Below are 16,307 nucleotides of genomic sequence, written 5' to 3'. Positions count from 1 at the left end.
ATCACAATCTGGTGCTTCACACATATTTTTCATTAGTACCAGAGAATTCCGTATTGCTTAATAGTAACTTCATGAGTACTATTTGATCATATTTTTCAAAGATCTCTGATGTGGTTGAAAACACGAAATTAAGAACAAGACTTTTGGTATCTTTATTTCTTCTGCCAAGAAATGGAAACAATTGATGTTGTTAATTATTTGAGCTGACAGATCCTGACTGATATTTATAGTAATAACCTGGTTGTCATTTGAGCCAAACTATTCACCAGGAAGTGTTAACACCCATGAAACACACAGGGCAACAACCCTGAATCTACCCCACCTTCAAAGTAAATCTAAAAACAAGCATTGTGATAGAAAAATAGCTAAAAGTGGTCCTAGAGGGCTGTGAATGAATGAACGAATGAATGATAAATAATAAAAATGAAGCAAAAGTCTTTCTTCATACACTGGCTACCATAATCACACCTAATAAAAAGGGGCTGTCAGAAAAATTGAAGAAACTGCAATAAATGAACTATACTACTCTAAAATTCTGTTCTAAAAACACAGTAGTCAATTTCTCTTATAATTCTGTGGGTTAGAATCTATTCTATTTAATTATCTGTGTAAAAAAATTAAGAATAAGTAAATGTTCTGGGAATATATGGTTTAAAAATTGCCAGGTACAGGTTTCAGTAGGCTGAGAATGGAGGTAAGAGACAGAGATTTATAAAAGAAAAGTAAACTGCTGAATGGAAGCAATATCTAACAGGACTGCTGTCCTAATACAAGGCTTAGTATTAAAGTCAGAAACAGAAATAAAAGGCTCTTATTTTATGTCTGAGTAAATGGGAAAGTAATTGTTTATAAGAATATTTCGGCTAGGCGTGGTGGCTCACGCCTATAATCCCAGCACTTTGGGAGGCTGAGGTGGGCAGATCATGAGGTCAGGAGTTTGAGACTAGCCTAGCCAACATAGTGAAACCCTATCTCTACTAAAAATACAAAAAATTAGCCGGGCATGGTGGCAGGCGCCTGTAATTCCACCTACTCCGGAGGCTGAGGTGAGAGAATCGCTTGAACCCAGGAGGTGGAGGTTGCAGTGAGCCAAGATCGTGCCACTGCACTACAGCATGGGTTACAAGAGTGAAACTCCGTCTCAAAAAAGAAAAACAAGAATATTTATAGAAAAACACCATAAAACACCTTAATATCCATCAAGAATTATAAGTTTTTAGTACTAAAAGGGATACCAGAGATTACCCTATGCCTTATTTTAACAAATTCAGAAATTCAGCCCAAATATGTGATAATTTACCCAAGTTGAACATATAATCCTACATAATCCTATTGAGAAACTTACATTTTCAACATCATTTTAGAACACAGGAAACACACTCTTCTGACTTAAGTAGCAATAATAAACCATTTCTACAATAAATAGAAGAGAGAATGATTTGTAAAAAAGGATAATGAAAAATAAAAAGCTCATTACCCGAGCAGGACTGATGTCAGTGGTGCTAACAGCTACAACACCTTCTTGAGAATTGATAATATTTTTAATCCTCAAATCCAAATCCTGAGCAACTTCCTCTATTGCTTTGTAAAAAGGATCCCTGCTGTTCCGGCCTTTAATCAGCTGCATCTTTATCACTGACAGTATTTGCCCCCCTGCAATGCTGAAAGTAGAAATAAGATTGCCTCTATAAAAGTATTGCAAATGACAATATGCTTACAGACTTGAAAATATAATTTTCAGAGTTTATCAACACTTTTCAAAGAATATAGCTTTGATCTTATAAATCAAACAGTTAAAGCATTTAAGAAAAAGATGAGGACCATTAGAAACAAAATTTAAAAGTTTGTCTAAAAGCAAGTAATTTCAACAAGTTTCTTCTTCCTTGATTTGAAAGCTGAAGGGAAATAATTTAGTCATATGTGAAATATAACAGGTTTGGAAGTGGTTGTATACATTCAAAATATTTAAAATACATACCTTTAGATACAACTAAAATAACAAAAACAGTTACCTCTCATCGAATACCTAGACTCTTACATTCATTTAATCTTAAAACCAATTCAGTAAGTTGGTATTATTATCCCTAAATCACAAATGAGAAAATTGAGTCCCATAAAGGTTAAATGGTTTGTCCAAGAACACATGGTGTTCTCTGTGAGGGAAGAGACAAGGAGGAAGGAAACTGATCTGAAAAACATGATATTGCATTCTAATAAGTAAAAGCTTATTATATGGAAGAGGAAACTAAGCAAGTTAGTACTGACCTAAAGCAAACAAGAAACTGGATCAACTATGGCCAATAGATAAGTATTTTTAAAAACCAGAAATTGATACTTCTTTATACCACACCTAAATCTAAGAGTTTGGGTTGCAGCTTCTGCTCTAAAGGACAAATGTGAGAAACATATAAGAGGAAGGATTCTGGTCCATTTTAAGGAAGAAATGAGGTGTGTCCAATAGAAGAGGATTCTCTTTTAAAGCCAGGCAATCCCATCCCTAGAGGTATCACTGGAAAGGCTACACAATGCCAAATGAGAAACTGGTGTAGTCTGACTACAGACCTTGAAGTCAGGCTGCCTGAGCCCACATCACAGCTCTGCCACTTTCAACCTTGGGTATGCTATTGAACTTCTCTTTTGTAGAGGCATAAAGGAAATTATGAAATGAAGTTTTCACTCTCGCTGCCTTATTGCCAGATTGTATGTTTTACAGAAATGCCAGGTTCCCTAACAAGCTAGAAATATTTAAATAGCTGGTCCAGATAGAAGAGGAAAGTTAGAAGAAAACTGCAGAGAGACTTAGTGTATGATGACAATGTATTTTCCTGATCATCAGACTCATATCCAGCATTTGTTTAAAACATCAACTCCAGATCCCATCCTATGGAAGTACAATCTCCAGAGAAGAGCACTGAATGTTTGCATTGTTTTAAAAGTACCACAGGTGATTCTTATGATTAGGCAAGGGTGAGAAAGAAGTCATGAAAAAATCAGCTCCTTGAGAAAGCAATCATATTTTACTAATCTTCATACTGTCAGTTTACATTTGGCACACAGAAGAGATGATTGACGTATGTTTGTTGAATAAATGAATACTATCACATGCAACAATCTAAAGTTTTTAATAGTAAGAGAAATGATATATATTTTACTATTCATATTATTATCTGCAATACAAAAGTACATAGGCGGTGTCTACTTACACAATGGCATACTAGATACCCTGAAGAACATATCACTGAATAGACAAAAATCTTCAAGTACCACCCAATCTCTCCCTCAAAAAGAAACCAACCAGACCTGGCATGGTAAGTTGAAAGCTGTGCATAGTAAGCCAGCAGGATATCATCCTGAGGACAAACATCTCTAGTAACACTGTGATCAGGATACAAAGCTCGGGGCTAGCAGCAAGGTGGAAGAGGACAAGGGACTTTCACGTTCAGTCTGAACCTTTCAAGGGAGAATAAGCTAATATGGTTTTTACTAGATTTATTCTATGTATTTTATATTTTTGAAGCTTTTTTTTTTTTAAATCCTTCTGTTTAGAAATGATACAGAAATCCAACTGCATTTTGTTTATTGGCCTTGTGTCCAGCAACACTCTTAAACTGTACTGCCAATTGTAATGATTTGCCTTTAGATTCTCGGAGTTTTCTATATAATTAGTCATATTGTCATCAAATAGAATTTTATCTTTTCAATTGTTATATCTATTTCTTTTTGTCTTACTACACTGAATTGGACATCTCATGCTATGTTGAAAAGAAATGATGACAGCAGGTACTCTTGTCTTATTCTTAAGCAGAATGCTAAAACATTTTAACATTAAGTAGGTTTTTATGGAAACACTTTTGTCAAATTAAAGCCCTTATTCTTAGTTTATTTTTACACTGAGGGATTCACCCTGTAGAGTGGGTATGTGTTTCCTATTTATCTCTCCATGCTGGCCAGTTCCTGGGCTAAAAGCTGGCTTCCCTTCTTCACTTGCCTCTTTGGCTTTCCTCCTTCACCTATTTTTGACCTGTATTTTCATTACATTTGCCTACTTACCAATGCATTTAAGAAGCATTTTTGAAATATACTATCCAACATTATTAATTATTTTCAACGGAAGAATCAATCTGGGGGCCTAGTGTGCCATACTTCTGTAATCAGAAGTCTGAGTAGACCCTAGGAATTCTTTCACATATATGAGGACTTCCTTTTTCAGCTGTGAACTGGATGAAATGTAGCCAAAATGAAAACATAATTAACATTATATGTTTTTCCTGGGAATTAACCTCTAATAGAAAAGAGTTTTGGAAAAGATTCAAATGGTTAATAAAATCTGCAAGTGTCTTAGTGCCAATTATAAGAAGAAAAAATATGCTTCAAATGATATTAGGAAAGTCACCTTTGACCTCTTTTTCTCATTCCTTCTACAAGACAAAAATGCTAAATTTTAAAGATGATGTAATTCACTGGCTGAATTGTATTTAGGAAAAAATAAGACTTGTATTTCAGAGACTTGCCAAGGTCAACATTTTGAACCCATGGCAAAATACCCCAAACAGTAGTGCTCTGACTATTACTATATACTCACTTCTAGAGCCACCATTAGGTTGGCTTCTAATATCTGTTCAGCAACACAGTGGCTTAATTCAAATCCTTGCTTCGAGAGCCTAGAAATTCCAGAAGTTTTAACTAAAATGACATGAGGATATTTATGCTGTACACTGGCAATAAAAAATGAATAAAATCTTTCTCTTTAAGAGCTCACAAGTGATTATGGTACAATGAACTACTGAAAGTATAGACAAGTTTGAGTGGGGAAGTAGACAGAAGGAGGAGGTATTCAGGAGTGCTTCCCAGAAGATATATTATGGTGATTCTGGATAAACATTAATAGGAGAATTTAGATGAGAAAGAGGCAAACTGAGCTCCTAACTCCTAACTGCATCACACCAGTGCCCTAGGGCAGGAAGAGAAACACGAGGCTGCTGATGAAAAGCACAACCGAATCCCCAAGCTTGTACCAAAATAAAGTAACTGGAAGAGAACACTAAGCAATAATACAGGCAAATGATTGGTAATACTTTAATGTAATTACTGACTATCTTCAATTTCCTGAATAAAGTGACTACTTTTTCCATACCACACTCAAGAATTTGATAACTATTTGTTGAAGTAAATTTCACCCTTAAAAATTAAATGTAATTAAAGGTGCCACATAAAATGTATGAAAAGTATTTCTTAAATATTTTAAACAAGAAAAATGTTAACATTAGGAGATTAGACTGAATAATTTCAATGAGATTTAACACTCCATACATGTATATTTAGTCCAATATAGTTATGTGCTGTATAATAACATTATGGTTAGCAACAGACCACATATACGATGGTAGTCCCATAATATTATAATGGAGCTGAAAAATTCCTATCGCCTAGTGATGTAACATCGTAGCATCATAGCTCAACATATCACTCACATGTTTGTGGTGATACCTGTGTAAACAAACCTACCATGCTGCCAATCATATAATAGTATAGTGCATATAATTATGTTTAATACATAATACTTGGTCATTATAATAAATGACTATCTTACTGGTTTATGTATGTGCTATACCTTTTATCATTATTTTAGAGTGTACTCCTTCTACTTATTAAGAAAAAAAAAACACTAACTGTGAAATAGCCTCAGGCAGGTCCTTCAGGAGGTATTCCTGAAGAAGGTGTTGTGACTACAGGAGATGACACCTCCAGGGGTGTTATTGCTCCTGAAGATCTTCCAGTGGGACAAGATGTGGAGGTGGAAGACAGTCATATTGATAATCCTGACCCTGTATAGACCTAGGCTAATGTGTATGTTTGTGTCTTAATTTTAAACAAAAAAGTTTAAAAAGAAAAAAAAAATTTACAGAGAGAAAAGCATATAGAATAAGGATACAGAGAAAAAAATTTGTACAGCTGGACAATGTATTTGTGTTTTAAGCTAAGTGTTATTACAAGAGTCAAAAAGTTTCAAAATTTTAAAATATTCATAGTCAAAAAAGTTTAAAGTTCACAAAGTTAGAGCAAGCTAAGAGTAATTTATTCTTGAAGAAAGAAAAATTTGCTCTGTAAATTTAGTGTGGTCTAGGCTTATAATGTGTATAAAGTCTACAAGACTCAACTCATCCAGAGCAACTTCAAGTGCTGCAAACTCCAGTCATGGCAAGTACCCTATGCGTATCTATGTTTATGTTTTATACTGCATTCTGAACAGGACCTTTTCAATGTTTAGATATGCTTAGCCACACAAATACCATTGTGTTATAATTGTCTACAGTATCTGATACAGTTAACAGGCCATACAGGTTTGTAGCCTAGCAGCAACAGGCTATGCCAGATAGCCTGTGTGTGTGGCAGGCTATACCATCCAGGTTTGTGTAAGCACAGGCTATGATATTTGTACAATGATTAAATTGCCTAACAATGCATTTCTCAGAGCATATTCTCGTCGTGGTGCATGACAGTATAATGTAAATGTGCATTCGAAAGTTGTGTGATAAATGTGAAATACAGAATTTTCAACTTCTAAACAACAGGGAACTATTAATTGATATAACTTGAAACATCTCATTCAAGACATCTTTCAGGTGAAAGTACACTATGCATTTTATGGTGTCACCTACTGGCAAAGTGTAGAAATGCAGCCACCTATAGCTAAGATGGCCTCATGAAAAGCTGGCAGTGGGGCGATGAGTGTAAGAATCAATTCTTTTTCTTTATTTCTTCCCAGTCTGTCTATCCCACCCTTCCTTGGGCTCAGAGATTACTGTAATTTTTCTATTTTAAAATAAGTAGATAAACTTTTCCTTAGATACAAGAGCTAAATACATTTTTATCTCTAAGTTTTAAGGTTGAGAGAGACGAGGAGGATAAAGAGGCCAGAGTGAGAGATGGACAGGAGTGAGAGCATAGACAGTTTTGTGTATTATATTGAGGTTCCTGGAGTTTTATCCTGTACCAAATATGGAATCACTGAAAAGTTTTAACTATGGGAGTAACATTTGCTGTTTCAGAAAAATCACTCTGGCAGCAATGAGGACGACAGGACAGGGCAACTTAAGACTGGAGGCAGAACAGACAACTCGGTTGTCTGTGAAAAGGTCCAGGCAACAAAGGATGAAAGTCTGAAACAGTAAACACTGGGAATAAAATAGTAGCTATAGGAAGAGATGAGGAGAAAGAACATAAAATATGTGAAGTAAGAAAAAGTGACGGATCTTACTGAGTGAATGCATTTAGGATATGCCCCAGATTCTTGTTTGGGAGCTGGAGAGAGACAGGCTTCATCACTTCAGGAGGAGAAGCAGTTTTGCAGAGAAAGATGAAAATTTAGTTTAGGATATATGAGTTGCCTGTGAGGCACCATCTTAAAGATAGCTGAGGATATGTTTCTGAAACTCAGGAAAGAGTTTCAAATTTCACTGAAATATAGATTTAGAAGAATTTGCATATCGGTGGAAAATAAGAGAATGACATCTCAGAAGTTATAGGAAAAAAGAGTTCCAGTAGGAAATGACTAAATTTGGAGACTCAAAAGAGACCACAGACTATGACAATTAGAAGATCACAAGTGACCACTGGCAGAATAGCTTCAGTAGAGGGAAAAAGTGAAGGAGTATAAATCAGTCAAGTACAGACAATCAAATAAATATTGACTGTCTATTCTGGCAAAAATTGTGCTAGGGCTAGGGAATATTAGTGAAGAAAACCAATAAACTCTCACTGAGTTTACTGTCTATTGAGAAATATACATTAAATAATTACAAAGAGGGAATCAGAAAAATGGAAAGTATTTTCTTTAAGAATTTGAGCTGTAAATGGAAGGAGAAGGAACTGGAAGAAACAGAGAAGACAGTTTATTGTTTTTTTCTTATAAGCTTATAGACTGTGGCTAAAGTACTAGTAAAGGGAGAGGTTGAAATTATAAGGTAAAATGAATAACCAGTGAAGCAATGTCCGAATGGGTTATCCACTTTCCCACCCACCATGTCTAGTTAACTCCTTCAAGTTCATCCTTCAAAATTGTGTAACACCCATCCAGATAAGCATTCTTGACACCCTTATCCCTGGCTCCCACAAACCAGGTCAATTGCCCTTTCCTCTGTATACCTTCTATTAATATCTATTATGATATGCATAATGTATATGTTTTTAGTTTTTAATAATTTTACTTTTTTATTTATAGAACAAACCTATACCTACTACAGAACAAAAACAAATAAACAAATCACCACGAAAAAGAGAACAAAAATTGCTCAAGTGGACTATTCAGACACCCAATTGAAGACATTCACTATTTAGATACTCACTTCCTCAAGACCTTCTCTAAACGATACTTGTTCATTATAACCACATGGGATATCCAAAATAAACGGCTGCTAAGTTGAAGAAGTCTATTCCCTCACCCTGCATGCCTCTAAAATAAATATACTTCTACCCTGTTGACCACAACCAGAAATTCCTCCAAAAGGAATGCAATTATAACAAACCATATTGGATAGAACATACACATATATCTCTGCTCTTTCACGAAACTTCACTAAAATGACAAAAAAGCAAAAAACAAAAAAGTTTCCATCTATGAAGAAAAAGAGAATGAGAGAGGAAACAACAGTTGATGAGAGTAGAGGCATTTCATGAAAGTACAAAAAAATGAAAACAGATGGTTGAGTCATAACTAACTACCCAGAATACAAAAGCTAAAACCTAAGTAACCGCTAAGAGGAACATCAGTAAGAAGTAAACTCAGAAATTAATCAGAAATTGAAGGCAGTACTGAAGGCTATGTAAAGATGGGGTTGAAAACAGAAAAGCTAGTTGACAGTCTCCATAAGGAATATTATACCCCCATTCTCTCTCTATTCTGAGCAGTCAGGCTAGCGCTTCTCTCCCACCTCAGCATGGGAAGCAGGACTGTTCTAAAGAAACTAAGAGAGGGTCCAGACCCAGGGGCAGCAGGACTAAAAACAAAGGAATTGAGTAAGTCTACATACGGAACCGTGAGACTCAGCATCAACCTGGACCTATCTCAAATCCCAGAATATTGCTAGCCAGATTTACAGCTTTCAGAGATTAAAAGATTCCTCTGTGGAAATTTTTGGGAAAGTCCCGAAGAAAAGATCTAAAGTTACTGACATTTGGAGAGTAAGTCCCCAACAAAAGAGCCAACTGGGCAGCATGCTATAAATAAGCCCACTATACAGAGCTACTAATCAGCTCTATACGGCCTCACTCTTAAATATGAAAGGACAGTTCAGAATCACCACACATTGTGGGAACACCTCTACCATGAAAGAGGGCAAAAGAAAGAAAGTAAAAAACAGAAAAGCATCCAATTTAGATAAAACAAAGACCATTCAGGAAGCAGATAACAATATTTTTACATTAAATATAATAATCTTAGAGAAATAAATGAAACATGACATAAAATCATATACAATCAAATGTGAGACTAACATAAAAATATTTGCTTACCATTTACTTTTTCTGAGAAAGCTACTTGAGCAAAATAAGGGGTTTAACAATTAAAAGTAAAGTCATAAGAGTCAGGAAAGAGGCAGAGACTGTTTCACAAGGTGAGGATGAAGGTTCATGGTTGTCACTCTGACACAGGCCCAGCAAGCAAAAGCAAAGACTGAATAAAGACGACAGGGGACTCTCCAGAAGGAATATCTTCAAGGGCAAAAAACTGCAGATGACTGTAGTATCACCTGACTTTAACAAAATATATCTATATTGCCTTACCAAAAATTTTTTTAAATTAAATATATGATATTTCAATAGAAATGGCCCCCAATATATTATCTGGAAGTTCAGAAGATGTCACTTATTTTGTCTCTAAGTTATTTTCAAAACCCTCTTCCAAGTTTACTTCTCTGTAATGGATATCCATATGAGAAGACAGAATGCAATTCAGAATAAAACCCTGAAAAAAATCCTTCTTAGAATCTTAGAATGGAATGAAGTTTCATGGAACAAGATATAGTCATTAACAGAATGGATGCCAGGGTCAGAACTGACTGTGTTCAGATCCCTACTCTGCTACTTAATATAACCTAGGGCAAGTTACTTGATCCCTGTGTTTTAATTTCTTCACCTCTAAATTAGGGATAGTAATAGTATCTATCAAGTCAGGTTGTTGTAATGATCAAATGATAATCTAAGTAAAGAACTTAGCACAATGTCTGACATATAACAAGTGTTCAATAAATATCAGCTATTTTTATTATGTTTATTTATGTTACAGGATACCAACCAAATTGACAACGATCCGCCATGATTGCTAGCAAATACAATCCACTTCTGCCCCCAAGATTTACTCACCACTTAATACACCAATATTACAAATGGGGGTCTATCAGATTTTTAAAAATCTCTTACCTCCAATGTCATATAAAAACAAATCCCAGCTGAACCAAAGATTTGCACATAAGAAAATGAAAAATAACAGAAAATAGAATAGGGATTTCATATCTTTGTTAATTTTCTTACTCATTCTTGATATCAGTTTCCTTTTTGGCTAAATACATACACAGAAATTATCTGTTTGCTCATTTCCAGTCCTCAAAAATCTATTTCATCCGATAAAAATAAATGCTAACTCTCTTCTCTAATCAATTTAGTATGGACATGACTTTTGACTTTGGCAAAAACTCAGAATCACAGGCAGAAATTTAGGAGGTAAGGTCATATGATTGTAATTTATTCATACAGATTTTGTTTCTTCTCCCCACCGTTTGGTCTGATGCTTGGTCATTTCAATATCTCTTATTTCTACCCAATTCTATAAAGTTTTAAAGATAGATTAATAACATATTTGTAATATATCAAAAGTCATTACCTTGGGTTTGGTATTTCTCCAAGAATCTCATCTAATTTGTCAATGAAATTAATAAAATTAGACAATCCCTTTACATGTGTCCTTAAAGGATCTGATGGTGGTGGTGCATAACCTTTCCCTCCAAGCTCTATTGTTCTAATAAATGACGTGGCCACCTATGAATTAAAACAAATGGATAAGTTATGTCCAGTGATTTATTAAATTAAAACTGTAATTTACTTCATAAAGCTAAGTAAATCTATATAATTCTGGGTATACAGTTAAAAGGGGAAGCATACTTTATGGCTCATGACACACGTTGAGTCAGAAGCAAATAACCAAAGAAACAAATGCCATGCAGAATTCATGCTAGCAAGTGTGGTGGCAATGACACCCAGCTGCAGATTGAGACTGAGGAGCTGAGTTAGAGGACAAATTAAGAGTTAAAGTATATTAGTTAGAATGTATTATTGACTATAAATAACTCATTTATGAATATATTCTAACAGAGTTAAAGTATATTAGTTAGAATGTATTATTGACTATAAATAACTCATTTATGAATATATTCTAACATAGTTGACTACTAGCTATTGAAAATGTTACATGGAACAAGGGAATTTTTAGTGTCAACTGATCTGTTGTGTTAAACAGGTGAATTGTTTGGGCAATTTAACACTTCCAAACCTCAGCCTCTCTATTTGTAAAATAAAAATATAGACTAGATAATCACTAAGTTCTATCCAGCTTTCCCATCCTGGGATCATGTATAGTTCAAAAGGCTTGTCCTTACAATGATAAAAATACATATGTGATAGCTGTACATAAGAGTGTTTCAATCAAAGATGAAATGTTCCAAGGTACATTTTAAGAAAGACAAATCCTGTGAAATGTCAGTAATTTAGGGGAAAGTTCCACGGTCAAATAAATTAGGAAACAACAGATTAAATAACAAGCTTAATTGGCTACAAGCAGATTTCTTTATGGCAGGACTTCCTCAGAGCTCTTATAGACAATCATGGACTATGTATAACGAACAAGGGTATATACTACTTCTAAACATTTTGCCCTTGGAAATATTTATTCAAAGAACATTTAACAGAAATGTTTTGACATTGGAAACATTTATTCACAGAGAATTTATCAGGGCCAGCACTATACATAACATATGTAAGGAAACACTGCTTTAGAGAAATTCTCCTTTACCAAACTTGAAGGATATGGTAAAAAATTAAAATACCATGGATTTTCAAATACAGAGGTAAAACATAAATTAACCACTTAAAAGTTGTTTCATCCTAGTTACAAGCATATTAGGATCCATGGATCCACTGTGCAAGGAGTCTTAATTTTGAACATGTCACACATCCATACCAAAAAGATAGACATTTGTTTCTCTCGAGCAGCATGTTTCAAATCAGTGAAGGCTTCTCTTCCTAATCCTCTATCAGGAATATTGAGAATATGAGCCACAGCCAGGTCATTCTTTGAATTTACTAGCAGGTTTAAATATGAAAAGATGATTTTCCTTGCTAGCAGCTGCACCTGTGCAATAAAATATACAGTTAATTTCTTTATTGCAATTCTTCTAAATCCATAATCTTTTTCATATGCAGTAAAAATGTATATAATCATTCAATCACAATACCTCACTTAACTCTTTAGAAAAAGAGAACTGCCATATAAAAACAGGTTGGACAATCAATAAACTCCATCTCTCCCCAAATTCTTGACTGACTACCAAATTTGGCAGGCAGAGGGGAGACCTACAAAAATCCAGCTAAAAAAAGCAGCAAAGGAAGACACAAGAACAGATATCCGCAATTGCATACCAACATAGAATGGAGACAGAGTATTAAGTTGGAATTCAGGCAAGTCAGTTGCCCACTAGCACAAAAACACAATATTTCTCAGAAGAACATAAAGAAATCCAGAGTTGTTATAAAATATTACCTATAATATCCAGTTTTCATCCAAAAATCAATAAACGAAGAAAACAGGTGTGACCCACTACTCAGGGTAAAAAGTAGTCAATAGAAATTGCCACCAAGAAGACCTAGATGCCGAGTTTAGCAGAAAAACATCAAGGCAGTTATTATGAATTATGTTCAAGATATTTAAAGGAAATATGTTCAATGAATTAAAAGAATATCTGTTATCAATAAATTAACAGAGGGAATGTCAACAGAAAAGTGGACAAAATAAATTCTGGAAATGAAAAGCACAATAAATAAAACAAAATTTGCTTGATGGGTTCAACAGCAACTTGGAGACAGTAGAAGAAAGTATTGGTGAACTTATAGACAAACCAATAGCTATTACCAAATCTGAAAAACGAAAGAGAACAACAGCAACAAAAAAAGATGAAAGAACCAAAGGGATTTATGAGACAATTTAAGAAGTCAAACATACATGTAATTGGAATCCCTGAAGAGAAGTGAAAAGGGTAGAAAAAACATATGAAGAAATTTTGTCCGAAAGCATCCCAAATTTAGTAGAAAACATTAATTTATAGACCGAATAAGCTATATAAGTAGGAAAACCAAACAAAATGTATACAAACTCTGACAACCAAAAGTAAGAAAAAATCTTGAGTGCAGCCAGCACAAAATGACACATTACCTACAGAGGAACAATAATAAGGTTAACAAATCATCCAGAAGTATGTAGGCCAGATGATATTGGAACAGTATATTAAACATGCTGAGAACCAATCTAAATTACTATACAATTACAATAATTAAGATACAGTAGTATTTACAAAAGAACACTCGGCTCAATGGAACAGAATAAGGTGCAGAAATAGACCAACATAAATAGAGCAATCTGATTTTTCACAAATGTGCAAAAGGAACAATGAAGAAAAGACAGTCTTTTCAATAATTGGTGTTGGAGCAATTGGTCATCCATATGCAAAACACATGAACTTCAACTTAAACTTCACACCTTTTATAAAAGTAAACTCAAAGTGGATCATAAGTCTATAAATGTACAATATAAACTACTAAACTTTTAAAAGAAAATGTAATAGAAATTATTCATGACCTGGAATAAGGCAGAGTTCTTACATAAGACACCAGAAGCACAATCAGAAAAGGGAAAAAAAAAAGATAAAAGATAAATTGGATTTCATCAAAATCAATTTCCTTTTTTTTTTTTTTTTTTTGGAAACAGAGTCTTGCTGTTAGGCTGGAGTGCAGTAGCACAATCAGAGCACACTGCAACTTCAACCTCCCAGGCTTACATGACCCTCCTGCTTCAGCCTCCCTAGTAGCTAGGATTACAGGCGTGTGCTATCGCAAGCAGCTAAACTATTTTATTTTTTGTAGAGACAAGGTCCCACTATGCTGCCCAGGTTGGTGTTGAACTCCTGGGCTCCAGTGATCCTTCCGCCTCGACCTCCCAAAGCGCTGGGAATACAGGTGTGAGCCACCATGAGCAGCTCAAAATTAAATTTTTCGCATGGAATTTTCTTCCTATTTTTGCCTTCTCAACTACTTCCATCCCACCTTCTGCTCTAGAACCCTGTTTGTTTCTAATTCTTAAATGTTGTTCCCAAACTGTCCACTTGAAATCATCTTCTTGCCTACTCCTTCAGATAACAGACTCACAAACTCTAAACTCGATTCCTACCCAAAACACATGAAATTCAAAAATCCTTCAGTAATTCCAGTCACAACTAATGTCCCAGGAATTTATCATCTGTAAATGCTAAGAAAATATTTTTCTTATTAAAACTAAAATTTCATCATATTCAATCTAATCACATTTTAAATTTTTGAAGCATCAAAGAAACTAAAAAAGGTGCAATAAAAAATTACAAACCCTTAGCAAGTCTCTTAAATAATTATTAAGCATATACATCTTAAAAGAAATTCAAAAGATAATATATTTTGACTACTTAAATTTCCATGTAGAAAACGATTCTTGAAACGTAGGAAGCAGTCAGGGTCAATTTAAAAGAAAAACTTCACTGGACAGGAAAGCATTGCTTTAAATATGGACTTGAGATAGAATTGAAGCAAAATTAATTAGAAGAAAACAAAGTTTAAAGATTAACCATGAGAAAGATTTTTCCTTGCATATTAAGTATACTAACTCAATGTTTCCGTTTCAGAGATGCTCCCTGATTCCCCAATCTAAAGCAGACATTCATGTATTCTCTTTCCAGCCATCCTGTGATAACTCTGCATATCACCCTATTATAATTCTCTGCATAGGTATTAACACTTCCTGATACTTTCCTTTTTAATATTTTTTTATGGAGACAATATTTCACTCTGTTGTCCAGGCTATTCTTGAACTCCTGGGCTCAAGTGATCCTCCTGCCTTGACCTCCCAAAGTGCTGGGATTACACGCATGAGCCACTGTGCCTAGCCACTTTCTGATAACGTTTCTTAATCCTCATATTACTTTATGAGTTCCATGAGAGCAAATCATGTGTCCTTAGGTGCTAATGGAATGACTCGCATTATAGTAGGTAACCAATCTATTTTTGTTCTCAATGAGTTTTCATTCAATGAAACTCAATAGGTTCTCAATGAGTTTTCAATGATGAATGAAAGAAAAATCAATACATAAATTTGTCCTTTTAAAAATTTCAAAATTAAAAATCTATTAAGAAAAACTTACCTAAGGCTGTGTGTGGTGGCTCACACCTGTAATCCCACCACACGGACACCAAGGCAGGTGGATCACTTGAGGCCAAGAGTTGAAGACCCACCTGGCCAACACAGCGAAACCCTGTCTCTGCTAAAAATACAAAATATTAGCTGGACGTGGTGGCACACACCTGTAATCCCAGCTACTCGGGAGGCTGTGGCACAAGAATCACTTGAACCTGGGAGGTGGAAGTTGCAGTGAGCCAAGATAGTGCTACTACACTCCAGCCTTGGTGACAGAATGAGACTGTTTCCAAAGGAAAAAAAAACTTACCTGGGATAAAATAAATGCTTATATTTTTTATTACGGTGCCTTACAAAGAAAGGTATTCTAAGGCACAACCAAATAAAAATAAGCTTTAAGGTTTCTCCTAAAATTTTATAAAATAAGGTATAATATAGTTTTCTGATTATATTTCTTTCTTTTTTTAATTTTTTTTATTTTGAGACGGTGTTTTGCTCTTGTTGCCCAGGCTGGAGTGCAATGACACGATCTCCGCTCCCCGCAACCTCAGCCTCCCAAGTTCAAGTGATTCTCCTGCCTCAGCCTCCCAAATAGCTGGGATTACAGGCATGAGCCACCACGCCTGGCTAATTTTGTATTTTTAGTAGAGACGGGGTTTCTCCATGTTGGTCAGGCTGGTCTCAAACTCCCAACCTCAGGTGATCTGCCTGCCTTAGCCTCCCAAAATGCTGGGATTACAGGCATGAGCCACCGTGACCAGCCTCTGCTCATATTTCAAATGTCCTTTTATCTTTATTTTCACAGTAAATCACAATACAAGTAAAA

At 35.0% G+C, this 16,307-nt stretch overlaps 1 protein-coding gene across 3 annotated transcripts in view; it reads right to left on the bottom strand.

Annotated features, from left to right (window-relative positions):
- The window catches only part of PARPBP (PARP1 binding protein), a 70,630-nt gene that overhangs the window by 23,365 nt on the left and 30,958 nt on the right, over nucleotides 1-16,307 (bottom strand). For 2 of the 3 annotated variants that reach the window (XM_030939639.1, XM_030939638.1), the window contains exons 5-7: nucleotides 12,230-12,400; nucleotides 10,877-11,031; nucleotides 1,478-1,661 (exon numbers count right to left, since the gene is read on the bottom strand). In XM_030939639.1, coding sequence (XP_030795499.1) covers nucleotides 1,478-1,661; nucleotides 10,877-11,031; nucleotides 12,230-12,400 — 510 coding nt within the window. Of the gene's footprint in view, nucleotides 1-1,477; nucleotides 1,662-10,876; nucleotides 11,032-11,917; nucleotides 12,401-16,307 lie in introns of those variants that run through there. The other variant, XM_030939640.1, reaches the window with a different exon arrangement.

Source organism: Rhinopithecus roxellana, chromosome 10 (assembly GCF_007565055.1).
Source record: "Rhinopithecus roxellana isolate Shanxi Qingling chromosome 10, ASM756505v1, whole genome shotgun sequence".
In the NCBI taxonomy this organism is placed as follows: domain Eukaryota; kingdom Metazoa; phylum Chordata; class Mammalia; order Primates; family Cercopithecidae; genus Rhinopithecus; species Rhinopithecus roxellana.
Note: the sequence above shows the minus strand (reverse complement) of the source record. Positions and strands in the feature narration are given on the sequence as shown.